Here is a 13,912-nt window from a genome sequence, read left to right as displayed (position 1 = left end):
GGGATTGGCATCGGTTACTGTTGGGAGAGGGATCCTTTTGGTAGTTTAGAAGCTTCACAGAAGCCCTTTCTCCTCCTCCTAAACTTCTCCAACCTTTAAGGGTGAGGCTATCACAGCTTCCTCTAGGGACTTAAGCTGGGTTCATTCATAGAAAGAGCTTCCAGGTGTAACCCTAAGTTGTTAGCTTCCCAGCCCTTCTAGAGCTGGAAATGCAAAGTTGGCAGAAGGAGGACTCAGGTGGTAAGCACTGGATGGGGAGGGGGCCTTTATATCATTTTAATGTGATCTCAAGAGTAACAGTTGATAAACACATTAAATCAATAAATTTTTAAACAGGAATCATATAATGATATATATATTTAGTTTATTAATTGTATATATATTGGTTTTTATTTTAAATTATTCCTTACAGAGTAAAATAGTTGTAGTAAAAATTCAATTGTAATTTTGACATCTTTATTACATCTCTTCTTTTAATATCAACATTTGTAGGTTCAAAGAAAAAATTAAACATGAAAATTAAAATCAGCTTACAATCTTGTGTTGGTATAAAACATATCGGCAAATAAGATGTCTGAAAAGGAGAGTACTTCAGAAGAGCAAGATGATATCACCAGTCAATTTGGAACCAATTCAAGAGCACAATTAGTAGGGGAACCTGGATTTATTAAAGAAATAGCAAATTCATTAAATGAAGCCTTTGATTACCCAGAAGAAAAACCCTCAACTCTGGTTTGTGAAACTTATCCTCAAAAGGATACATTAGAGTCAACATCTTCCTCTGGAATTAAATCTAAGAGAAATGAAGAACAAAGGCAAAAGCTTCAATTTTCTGAAACAAGCACTAGGAATCTCAGCTCACAATCAAAAACAGAAATTTCACCAAGTACATCAGAATCAATGACTGACATGATTCAAGAATATCAGACCTTTATTAAATTTCTATCTCATAAAACAAGAAAAATTAGTACACGACTCCCTGAAGAAAATCAGCAAGGACTTGACTTAGGATCAGATAACTTCACAGTTAACCTTGAGGCCAAGGGTTTACAAGAATTCCCTAAGGACATTTTAAAAATCAAATATGTAAAATATCTATATTTAGACAAGAACCAAATCAAAACTTTTCAAGTGACAGACTCAGGTGATCTGTTAGGACTTGAAATTCTATCTTTGAAAGAAAATGGGTTATCATCACTTCCACCTGAAATTCGGTTACTGCATAATTTGAAGATATTAAATGTCAGTCACAACCAAATATCACATATACCTAAAGAAATATCACAACTTGTGAATATCAGGCAACTCTTTTTAAATAACAATTACATTGAAAATTTTCCTTCTGACTTAGAAAGTCTTGGAAACTTGGAAATTTTAAATTCGGCTAGAAATAAGTTAAGGCATATACCAGAAACTTTGGCTAGTTTGAAAAACCTGAGAGTTCTCAATCTAGACTATAATCAGTTAACAATATTTCCTAAAGCTCTATGCCTGCTTCCAATGTTAATTTCACTAAACCTTACTGGAAATCTGATAAGCAGTTTGCCAAAGGAAATTAGGGAGCTTAGGAATTTAGAAAACTTTTTAATGGATCACAATAAACTTACTTTTTTGGCTGTGGAAATTTTTCGATTGCTGAAAATGAAAGAACTGCGATTATCAGACAATAAATTGGAAGTTATTTCACACAAAATTGAGAATTTCAGGGAACTTAGGATTCTTACGCTTGATAAAAATTTATTGAAAAGTATTTCAGAGAATATTTCCCACTGTGTAATGTTGGAATGGCTTAGTCTTAATGATAATAAATTAACAGAACTTCCTAAGAATATCCAGAAACTTAAAAATTTAAAGAAACTTCACGTAAATGGAAATTATATGTTGAGAATAACGGAAGAGATCTCACATCTTAATAATTTACACAGCCTAGAATTTTCAGGAAATCTAATCACAGATGTTCCCATTGAAATAAAAAATTGCAAAAAAATAACTAATTTTAAATTGAGCTATAACAAAATAATATATTTTCCAGTGGGACTGTGTGCTTTGGATTCTCTTTATTATTTGAGTTTTAATGGCAATTATATTTCAGAAATACCTGTGGATATATCTTTCAGTAAACAACTGCTTCATTTAGAATTTAGTGAAAACAAACTCCATGTATTTTCTGAGTACTTATGTTCCCTTATTAATCTTAAGTACCTGGATCTTGGTAAAAACCAAATAGAAAAAATTCCACCATCTATTTCCAATATGGTCTCACTCCAGGTACTCATTTTATGCTGTAATAAATTTGGAACATTCCCTAGAGAATTATGTACTTTAGAAAATTTGCATGTACTTGATATTTCAGAAAACCAAATACAGAAAATCCCTTTAGAGATCTGTAACTTAAAAGGAATCAATAAATTAAATGTCTCAAGCAATCAATTTATATATTTTCCTATTGAACTGTGCCAACTTCAATCATTGGAAGAGCTGAATATAAGTCAGATAAATGGGAGAAAGGTAAGAGCCTGATATATTGGGTTTTTAGGGGAAGGAGGGACTGGAGGGGACCAAAGCTGTTGTGTACATGTATGTGTGTGTGTTATACTTAGCTGGAATATTGTATTTTTTAAAAGATAGGCCTTTATTTTCTAATAAACATGGCTCAATACAAAAACTTTACAGTAAGTAAGTTATTTTGTTAAAATGAAATTCCAAATAATTAAAGCTACCAATTTTGTAGACTGTTTATTTCAGTTTAATTATAAAAATTTTTAAGTTATGAATGTAATATAAACACATTACAGAAAATTCTGAATATAGAGAAGTAAATAAATTATTCCACAAACACACCATTTAAATACAACTATTCGTTGTATGTTGGTATAACTTCTTTCTAGTCATTTTTCCCTATGTGTGTAGTTTTCAAACAATTATTAAAAGACTGTACACTCAATGTTAAATTCTGTTTTCACTTAGCATATCATAACCACTTCCCCATGATGTAATTTTCCAAAAAAACATTGTAATAATATATAATTTATATTATTATGTTGTTAAGCATTTAGGAATGTTGTAATTTTTCATCTTCATAAATGATGCCATGATGAACTTCCTCATAAATATAGCCTTTTCCTATTTTAGACTATTTCCTTAGATTTTCCCTAAAGAATTGCTGGATCAATGGGAATAAACATTCATATACCATTTTATTTTACTTAAACTCTAAGAGTTTAAATTTTTTGGAAATAGGTTTTTAAATTAAATCATTGAATAATATTAAGGTCTCATGAAAATAATGAAAAGAACACAGCTACATCTGGCTCTCTTTAATTTGATCAGCACAGTTTAGATATAGTCATTTGCTGGAAGCTGGGCTATTATCTAGAGCAATATTTCCCAAAGTCTATTCCTAAAAACACTCCCATGAGCAGCTACTCCTCAAAAAAAGAAATGGAAAAAAAAAAAAAAAAAAAAAAAAAAAAAAGAGGAGTGGGGATTGGGCAGAGAGGAGACTGATCAAATAGCTTTGGAAAGCCAGAAAACACTGGGTCTTCTCTTAGAAAGTTGCAAAGGATATTAATGTATTAAAGAATTGGAAAACTTCTACACTAAAGAAACCAATTTATCTCTGGTTTAACCCATATTTCCCAAACTTATTTGACCTTCTTTAACCTAACACCTACCATATAATACATTTCCAGAAAGGGTACTCCAGGGAATACTGGTGGAGATGGAATAATGGTACATGTTGTGTTTTAAAAGTTGCTTTTGTGCTGAAACACAGTTTTTAATTCAATTCCTTAATATAATCAGCTACTTCCTTGGCCGATTTGTAATCTTCTCACTTTCTTCTGTACCTGGGTGTCTCCAAGTTTGTATAATTGACTATGTTTCCTCTCTGTTAACAGTTTCCTTGACTTTATTACACTTGTTGTCACTTAGATGCACATGACCCCTAAATCTATAAAACAAGTACTCTGGTCCCGTAGTTCCCAGTTTTCACTGGAAATAACTGTTCTACTCTTCTCTTGTCTCAAACTCAATATAAGTTCAAAGTCAAACTCATCTTTCAATTCTAAGTCCATTCAAAATTCTTCCATTTGTTTGTGATGCCAACTTCAAATATACTATGCTAGAAAGTATTGAATCATCTTTCTTCCATTTCCATCATCGTTTTACCCAAGCTTATACCAAAACTGTTTAGTTTTCCTTTGAAATAGCTCTTGGATTATCTCCCTCATTTTCCAATCTCAGTGTCTTCATCCTGTTGCCTGGTCATCACTTCATGCCTAAATTACTCTAGGGTTTTCCTGGCCATTCTCTCTGACTCCCTTGCCAAAGCTATCAAAATTCATTCCTGAGGACTGTTCTTATAGTATCACATCTACCTGTCAGGAATGTAGATTGCATTTCTATTGCATATGCAAGGTAGGTGGTTGCCAAGGGCCTCAATGCACAACTTTACAACCTTGTTTCAAAGGTCACCACTTAGGAAAAAAAAAAAAACAATTTACAAGAGCACTTCTCTAGGAGAATAGCCTATATGGTTGGGAAGGTCACTTTGATAAACACTTTGGGGTTGGGGTGAGAGGTTCAAAGTATTAGTTGATATAACAGAAGATGGTCACTAAATAGTCATCTGAAGAAGAAATGTCTAGTTAATCACAGGTTTCTGTTTTGCTATGTGAAGGATGCCCAACAGAAACCTTCATTCTACAGGAGTTCTATCCTCCTACAACTCTCAGGCAGTGCCTCCATGTTGAGCAAGTAGTTAAAAAATATTTGTTTGAAGGAATGTCAAATTATGGACATTCTCAACTGTCTTGATCTGACTCCCACCTCAAAGGCCTGGCTCTCAAAGGTGCCATTGCTTGATCCTTTATACAAACATTTTTCCTTCTGCTTCTTATCATCTTTCTTTTTACTGGTCATATTTTCACTAGCCATTTTTATGTATTCTGTTTGTCTTGCCTTCAGTGTCCTGTAACTTCCACCCAATCCTCTTCATTCTTAAGAGGCCCATTCAAGTTCCACTTTCTACACTATGCTTTCCTTTAGTTCTCTAATTTGTATTGATCTACTTTCTCTAAACTTCCATGTATCTGTTCTTACTTGTACTCTTTATTTCGGCATTTGATTACTCATTGCTTCATGCCGTTTTCTGGTTGTTTCATATGAGTGTATTTTGTTCCCTGAATTAAATTTTAATCTCTTTGAAATCAAGGACCATCTCTTATGCCTCTTTTTTGTCCTAAAATTCATTGAGCACAATATCCAGTCTGTACCTTGTTGCTTGGTTGCTTTCTGAGAGGGGCTCGTATATTCAAAATTCTTCTAGTTCATTTGTAGAGCTTTCTTTATTTCAAAAGTCCTTGTAATGCCCTTGTTTTCTTGAGTATGCATATTTCTTCTTCACTGTAGCTGAGCATTTTATATCTGTTATTTTACAACACTTTTTGTACTAGGAATTTTTACTCGAGGCCACATTGCCGAACTGTGTGATTCCATTCTAAAGGGGTTTATTGAAAATTTACTCAAAATGTATACTGCTTGGGAATACATATGCAAAAAGTGTGAAACATGCATATCGTCATTTACAAATACAAGGAAAACAGACAAGAAACTAAATAAATAACAATGCTTCCCTAGTTGATGAGTCCAGGAATAAAGAGATCAAATGTGGGATAAAGCAGTTGGGAAAGACTTCAGGAAGGAAAACAAACCACAACAGTGTCAGATTTAGGCAAAGAGGAAGAGGGAGGTAGGAAGAATGGGATAAGGTGGCAATAAACAAGTGTTGGGAGAGGAGAAAGCAGATCAGTGAGGCATAGGGTTGAATGTCCATATCGAGGATATTCTTGGATACCACAAAATATCTTTTGGGTTTTAGACAGGAGGAGAGTTACTAAGAATTTGTGACATGATGAAAATATCTCCTTTCTAAGATAAAATAAATCTCTCTTGTTTTATTTTAGAAAAAGTTTTTGTCATACAAATACTTATAAAAGTACAATTGTTTTATATTTGTTACAGTTAACAGGACTTCCAGAAGAAATGTCTACTATGACTCAACTTAAAGAACTTGATATCTCAAATAATGAAATCAGAGAGCTTCCAAGAAATATAGGGGAATTGAGAAGTTTGGTTAGTTTAAATGCAAGCAACAATCAAATAAGTTATCTACCACCATCTTTTCTATCTTTAAATGATCTCCAGCAACTAAACTTGAGTGGTGAGTGTCATAATCAATAAGTAGATTCCTAGTGTCCAGGTTGCAAATTTTGCCGACAAGACACAGAATGGCAAACGGTCAACACGATGTATTAGGTGCCCATTGGAAGGAGATGACTGCCCTAGGTACACAAAAAAAACAAAGCATAAAGTCTTACTTCTGCCCAGAAAGAGGTCATTATTCAGCTGGGAAAGCTGAACATATTTTCATTTATTTTCTTTCTTCTCAGCCTATACCCAGTCATTCAGTATTTCTTCCTTTTTGAACCCAACTTCACGTATCTAGGCAACCTCAGGTCAGTGTATTCTCTTCTTGGCTGGCTCCCCTAATCCCACTCCTATACCCTTCAAAACTGCAATACCTTACACACAGTAATTAAAAAGAGCAAATCACTCACTCTGAAGATATCAGAAAAGATTTCTCAAAGTACAAACACTAAACTGGTATTTTTCTTAATATTTTATTATGAAATATTTCAAACTTACAGAAAGCACAGAAAATAATAAATACCTATGTACCTATTCCCAGATAAAAAGGATGTTAACCCTTTGTGATATGTTCTTGACATATTTTTGATTAAGAAATAAAATAATAGAATTATTGAGTTGAAACTGTTTTTGTACTTCTCTCCAAACTAGAAGTATCCACTCTACTGAAACTGCTGAAACTGGTGTATATATTTTCAATCCACGTTTTTATATTTTATGTGTGTATATGCATAAAAGTGTATTATATTGAGGTTTTAAATTTTATTAAATATCACACTATATAGATCATTCTGTAACTTGCTTTTTTTACTCATCATATTTACAAGATTAATCCATGTTAATAGTATACATAAACCTAATTCATTTTTTCAAATGCTGTATAATATTCAATAATATGGTTAAACAACAATCTGCTTCCCTGTTATGGACAATTAGGTCATTTCCTATTTGTTTGCTATTGTAAATATCCTTGTACATGTCCCCTGGATAAATATTCTTGAGTTGCTTTAGGGCATATTGCTATGTAGAATTGCTGGATCTTCATCTTCATCGAGTTTTGACAAATTGATATTCATTGTGGTTGTAACAGCTTACACACTCACTAGGAGTATGTGAGAGTTCCCATTCCTATGGCCTTGACAACTCCTGGTATTAACAGTCATATTTATCTTTCTGATAGAAGCAAAACCCAAGGACCAGAACAATTTATAATTTCCTGATTACTAGCAATAGAATTGAGATTTAAATGTCAGTAATAACTCATAAAAAACAAATTGATTTTAACATATTATCATGAAAATTATCCACAAGGAAGTCATTTTGGTAGACTTCCCTTATCCATTCACAAAGTCATGCTTATATACCACAAATTTGTATTATGATTTTAATTATGAATTACATACAATTTAAATATACGTAAATTAAGGAAGTGTCACTGTACACCAAAGAGCAACACCGGATGCTCACCAAATTTCCCTTGCAGATGGTTATTAAGCACCAGATGCATAGAGGACTAAGGGAATACAAATGCTAGAGAACAGTGGCTAGAAGTGTTGGGAAAGTAATTGGAGGAATGGGAGGATATAGACAGGTCAGGATCATGCCTGAGAAGACCTACATGCTCAGAAGGGGGAAAATGCTGGTCCATGCAATGGGTAAGCATGTATTTGTTTTTCTGGTTTAGAGAAGAAAGAAGCAGGTGATGAAACAGAAAAGATGCCAGTTGACATGTGGGCCATCTCACTCATACTTTGCAATTATTCTCAGGGAGAAATGAGGAGCAGGCTCAAAGTGTATGGAGAAAGGCCTTGGAAGTCTCAACATTACAACTATTTCTTTGCTTAGAAGGAAAGGGAAAGTGGAGGGGTTGTAAGTGCAATGTTTACCTTGAAAGCTTGATGCATGAAGTGGGGGTATAAGGTGAGATAGATCACTGCTATGATGATACCTGTGAAAATGGAGGGGTGGGTGGGTGCATTTTTTAAGGTAATAGAAGAATATAGGGATACAGGTGGGATTTAAAAATGACATGATTTCAAGGGAACACTGAGAAGAAAACTTTAAATTATGATTGATCGTTCCATGAGTGTGCTATTCCCTTCTTGTCTTGTTGCATTGTTTCTCTCTGGTTGCTTTCAAGATTTTCTTCTATCTTTGGTTTTCAGCAGTTTGATTATACTATGCCTAGGTGTGGTTGATTTTTTTTTTCTATTACTGAGGTAAAATTCACATAACATAAAATTAACCATTTTAAAGTGAAATTCAGTGGCATTTAGTGCATTTAAAATGTTGTGAAAATACCACTTCTATGTAGTTCCAAAATATTTTCTTCAACACAGAAGAAGCCCATATCCACTAAGCATCTATTCCCTTTTTGTCCCTTCCCCAGTCTTTGGTAACCACCAATTTGTATTCTGTCTCTATGGATTTACTCATTCTGGATATTTCATATAAATGGAATAATATAATAGGGGACCTTTGTTTCTGGCTTCTTTCACATAGTATAATGTCTTCCCATATTGTAACATGTGTCAGTACTTCATTCCTTTTTATGGCTCAATGATATCCCATTGTATGTTTATACTACAGTTTTTTAAATTAATTTATCTGTTGATGGACATTTGGGCTGTTTTCATCTTTTGGTTATAATGACTAGTGCTGCTAGAAACATTGTTGTACATGGTATTTGCTTGCTAATTTGTTTAAAATTCTTTGGGATATATACCTAGAAGTGGAATTACTGGTCTTATGGTAATTTTATGTTTAACTTTTTGAGGAACTGCCAAACCATTTTCCACAGTGGGTGGAACATTTCCAACAATGTACGAGGGTTTTGGTTTCTCCACATGCTTGACACCACTTTATTTTCCTTTTCTTTTTTTAATTATAGGAATTCTAGTGATTGTGGAGTGGAATCTCATCATAGTTTTGCTTTGCATTTCTCTAAGGACTAATGATATTGAGCATCTTTACATGTGCTTATTGGGTATTACTAGATCTTCTTTGGAGAAAAGTCTATTTAAGTCCTTTGCCCATTTTTAAACTTGGTTGTTTGTCTTTTTGTTGTTGGTTATAAGAGTTCTTATATAGTCTGGATACTAGACCCTTAGATATATGATGTTTGACTATTTTCTCTGATTCTGAAGGTTGTCTGTTCATTTTATTAATAAGGTCCTTTGGTGCAAAAAAGTTTTTAATTTTGATGAAGCCCACTTTATCTATTTTTTTTCTTTTGTTGCTTGTACTTTCGGTATCATATCCAAGAATCTATGCCAAATCCAAAATCATGACTGTTTACTCCTGTGTTTTCTTCTATGAGTTTTATAGTTTTAGCTCTTGCAGTTAGGTCATTGATCCATTTTGTGTTAATTTTTGCATATGTTGTGAAGTCAGGTTCCAATTTCATCCTTTTGCATGTTGTCCCGGCACCACTTGTTGAAGAGACTGTTCTTTCCCCCATGGAATAGTCTTGGCACCCTTGTTGAAAATCATTGGCAATAGATATGTGGGTTGTATTACTGAACTCTGAATTCTACTCAATTGGTCTATATGTCTTTCCTTGTGCCAGTAGCACATTGTTTTGATTACTATAGATTTGTAATAAGTTTTAAAATTGAGAAGTGTGAATCCCCCAAGTTTGTTTTCTCTTTCAAATTTGTTTTCACTATTCAGGGTCCCTTGAAATTCTCTATGAATGTAAGGATCAGCTTTTCCATTATTCACAAAAGGCCACTGAAATTATGATAGAGTTTGCATTATTGAATCTATAGATTGTTTGTAGTACTGCCATCTTAACAATATTAAATCTTTCATTCCATTAACACAGGCTATCTTTCCATTTATTTAGGTGTTTTAAATTTTCTTTGAGCAGTGTTTTGTAGTTTTCAATGTATTTGTCTTGTACCTGGTTAAATTTATTCCTAAGTATTTTATTCTTTTGGATTCTTTGTAAATTGAATTATTTTCTTTCTTTTTTTGTGTGTAATGCAATATATTTATCAGCATGGAGAAAGCAAGATTGGTAAGAAAAAAGTGGTAATTCTGAAGTCCTCCCTTTTGGAATTGCCCACCTATTCTGCCATTTATTTCCATATCATTTTTGTGAAATAGGCATTACAAACAAAATATTGAAGTTATATAATTAAACATATTAGTTAACTATTAAAATGATATACAAAAATGACTTTCTTCTGGTTTAAATAATGTGAAACTATACAAAACAGAATATCCCCCAAATTAAACTAACTGGCATTATACAATATCCTAAAAATCTCACATCTACACAGTAAGAAAATAGATCAAGTAGTCTTCCAGGTTGTTTACCATTCATCTGTGATTATACATAGGGTCAGAGAGGTTGAAGTCAGTCCAGTAGAAAAATAAGGTCTAAGTTTTTCTGTAAAAGTATAAGTGAGGGTATAAATATGAGATTGGTTATGCATATTATAAAATGAAACCTCCCCCAAATCATAATCCAGAAGAATGCCAATCCTTATAAGTTCCATATATCCACGGTACCACAAGTGTTTCTCCATTGATGGATTTGCCAACATCCATCCTTTGGCAATGCTGATGGAATAACATTTTGAGGGAAAGAGTCTTTATACACCCCAAAGGACCATTCACCTGTGCATCTTACTTCTACCTGCCAGAAGTACCTGGCACAATTGAATCCTTCAGAAGTTTGTACAGCTGGGTGGAAAGTACATCTCTTAGGTTTGTACAAAAAGTTTGGTTTCTCCTTTCCATATGTCACACTTTTTCTGTTATCTGATATGATAAGATTGGGATTTGCAGTTTCAGGATCAAGTGTCAATCTACCTTAAACATTTTCTGCAGGCCAAAATGTTGTGGAGGAAGAAAGCAACTCTCTTTCTTTAATTCATATGAAAACACAGCTGGGGTTTTTAGGTTTTCGTAGCTTCTGTAGACACTGTCAGTATCTGTCAGTAACTTCAGTTTAGACCGCACACACATTTCTGTTATTTCATTGAGCATATTTTTTAGTGTGGAAATATGCTCTGAAATTTGCATATTGTTTTCAATGAGTTTTTCTTGAAGATCCTTCTCTTCCATCATTAAACCCAAAAGAATGGCATCCTGCTCTTTTCCCAGTAACTGCATAAGTTGTTCCAATTCAGAGGATAATTCAAGCCTCTGATTTTTGACCTTCATCTTCAATTTAAATGATTCTGAGACTTGTGTTTCCAAACTTTTTTCAGCATCTTCGACTTCCTTCTTCAGGGGCTTAATGGAGCTTTTGAACTTCTTCCTGTGACTAGTTGCAGCTTGCTCAATGGACATAAGGTGGTGATCCCGATGGTCAGAGGAGACCCTGCACTGGGCACAGAGCAGCTCCAGGTCCTTCTCGCGGAACAGGGTCATAACCCAATTGTGCTTCTCACACAGGGGTTTCTTTTCCTGTTGTTTCCTCTTGCTCCTCCTGGTGGGAAGTTGTGTCACAATTTCAGTCATGTGAGGTAATTTGGTGTTCCTCTTGAAGTCCCTGTAAAGGCTGTAGTGGAGGCAGACAGGTCAGGGGAGGATGTCCTGCAGATCTTCCCAGCACTGGGTGATGCAGGAGCAACAGAAGTTTTGGCCACAGTCAGTGGTCACTGGAGGTCAGTAGGGGAGGCTGTAAAGGCCATTGTGCACTGAGGATTTGTATCTGTGGGAATTCCCTTGAGGAAGGCCTTGTTTCCAGGAAAGACAAACAGTGAGAAGCTGATGACCTCAATCCTCCACTCTCCTCCCTGGAAGTCAGTACTGAGAAAGCTACTGCTCCAAGAGTCCTTCTGCCTCCTGCCCTCCAATTCCAGAGAAACTTGGAAAAGGAGTAAAAGTCCATAGCCAATTACTGATCTTCCTGTCAGGTTCTCCTCTGGTATTCAGTGGCCCAACCAAATTGAAGCTCAGCTATGGAATCCCTGTGGTCAGGGCAGAAGCAAAATTCCAAGTCACTATATCATTGCTGTGGACAAAATATTTCCAGATGAAATCAGATGATGCCTAGGACTTGCTTCAAATTCATTGTGTAAGATGATGGGTCTATGCTGTGCTATGGTCTTGGCTCTGGGCTGAGCTGAGAAGTGCTCTTGTACCCATAGCCTGCAGGGTGAAGGCAGGAGCACCCAGGACTGAGGGCTTCTCATTTCCATGCAGAGCAAACTTGATTGCTTTATCAGGCCTAGATCCAAAGATACAACATGGCACAGCCTCTGGGTTTGCTCTTAATGGTCCTGAATTATTGTCTTAATTTCCTTTTTGAAATATTCATCATTGGTGTATAGAAACTCAACCGATCTTTGCATTTTGATCTTCTACTGTGAAACTTTGCTGATTTTGTTATTAGTTTCAATAGTGTTCTTGTGGATTCTTTGGGGTTTTCTATATATAGATTCATGTCATTTGCAAATACAGATAGTTTTATTTCTTCCTTTTCTGTCTGGATGCATTTTATTTATTTGTCTTGCCTAAATGCTTCCACTAGAATTTCCAGTACAATGCTGAAAAGTAGTGGTGAAAGTAGGCATCCTTATATCGTTTCTGATTTTAGGGGGGAAATTTTCCAGTCTTTCACCATTGATTATGATTTTTTTTAAATGTATAAGGACTTTTTTTTCAGCATCTTAGAATTTAGAAAGAGCCTTTACAACTCCAGTATAGATGTAATTGCTGTAAGAGCTTACAATCTAGGAACCTTTACCATAAGCCGTCCCAGTAACCTATGCTCTCAGATTCAGTTCTCAGAGTTTGCACATTACAGTTAGTCCATATTAGTGAGGCATTATAATGTTTGTCTTTTTCATTTCTGGTTTATTTCACTCAACATACTGTCCTCAAGGTCCAGTCACCTAGTTGCACACCTCACAACTTCATTCCTTCTTGTAGCTGCTCAATATTACATTGTATGTATACACCACACTTTGCCACTCCATTTATTAGTTGGTGTACCCTTAGACCACCTCCATCCATTGCAGATCGTGAATAGCACCATAAATCCCACTGTGCAAATGTCCATTCGTGTCCCTGTTCTCAGTTCTTCCAAGTATATACCCAAGAATAGGGTTGTAGGACCATATGGCAGCCCCATACTTAGCTTCCTGTGGAACCACCACACTGCCCTCCAAGATGGGCAGCACCATTCTACTTCCCTACCAACAGTGATTAGGTACATCCCAGTCTTCACATTTTCTCCAGCACTTGTATCCCTCTGTTTAGTTATTATTATTATTATTATGTGTTTAGTTTTTAAACAGTTTTATTCACACACCATAAATTCCCTCCTGGGAAAACAATCAAAGGTTCCCAGTATAATCACATAGTTATGCATTCACTGCCAAAATCTGTATGAGGACATTTCCATTTCTTCCACAAAGAAAGAAGAAGAGAAGAAAAAAGAAAAAAAGAGAAAAAAATGTCTAAATAAAATAAAATACAGTAAGAAGGTCAGACAACAACACCAACTCCAAGAATCCCACAGCCATCCCTTACATCCCCCTGTATCTTTTGTTTCACACAGCACGTGGAAATGGCGCTGTGCTGCTATCAGTCCATCATTTGTGAGATTTAAAAAATTGAGGACAAATAGGGCTTTAGCTCTTCTTGCAGAGGGATCCATATTCCCCCCTTTTTGTTTTAAAAGACACGTTTTTAGTGTGCGATGAGTGCATTCAATGATAGCCTGTCCTGTAGGATTAAA

General features: G+C 35.0%; 1 protein-coding gene across 1 annotated transcript in view; it reads left to right on the top strand.

Moving 5' to 3' along the window:
• Positions 1-570: 570 nt before the first annotated feature.
• Positions 571-13,912, top strand: part of LRRD1 (leucine rich repeats and death domain containing 1) — a 30,988-nt gene continuing 17,646 nt past the window's right edge. Inside the window, exons 1-2 of the mRNA XM_037836642.1 lie at positions 571-2,508; positions 6,025-6,223. Of these exons, the coding sequence (XP_037692570.1) occupies positions 571-2,508; positions 6,025-6,223 (2,137 nt within the window). The remainder of the gene's footprint in view (positions 2,509-6,024; positions 6,224-13,912) is intronic.

Source organism: Choloepus didactylus, chromosome 5 (genome assembly GCF_015220235.1).
Source record: "Choloepus didactylus isolate mChoDid1 chromosome 5, mChoDid1.pri, whole genome shotgun sequence".
NCBI classification, from domain to species: domain Eukaryota; kingdom Metazoa; phylum Chordata; class Mammalia; order Pilosa; family Megalonychidae; genus Choloepus; species Choloepus didactylus.
This window is presented reverse-complemented; position numbering and strand designations above follow the sequence as displayed.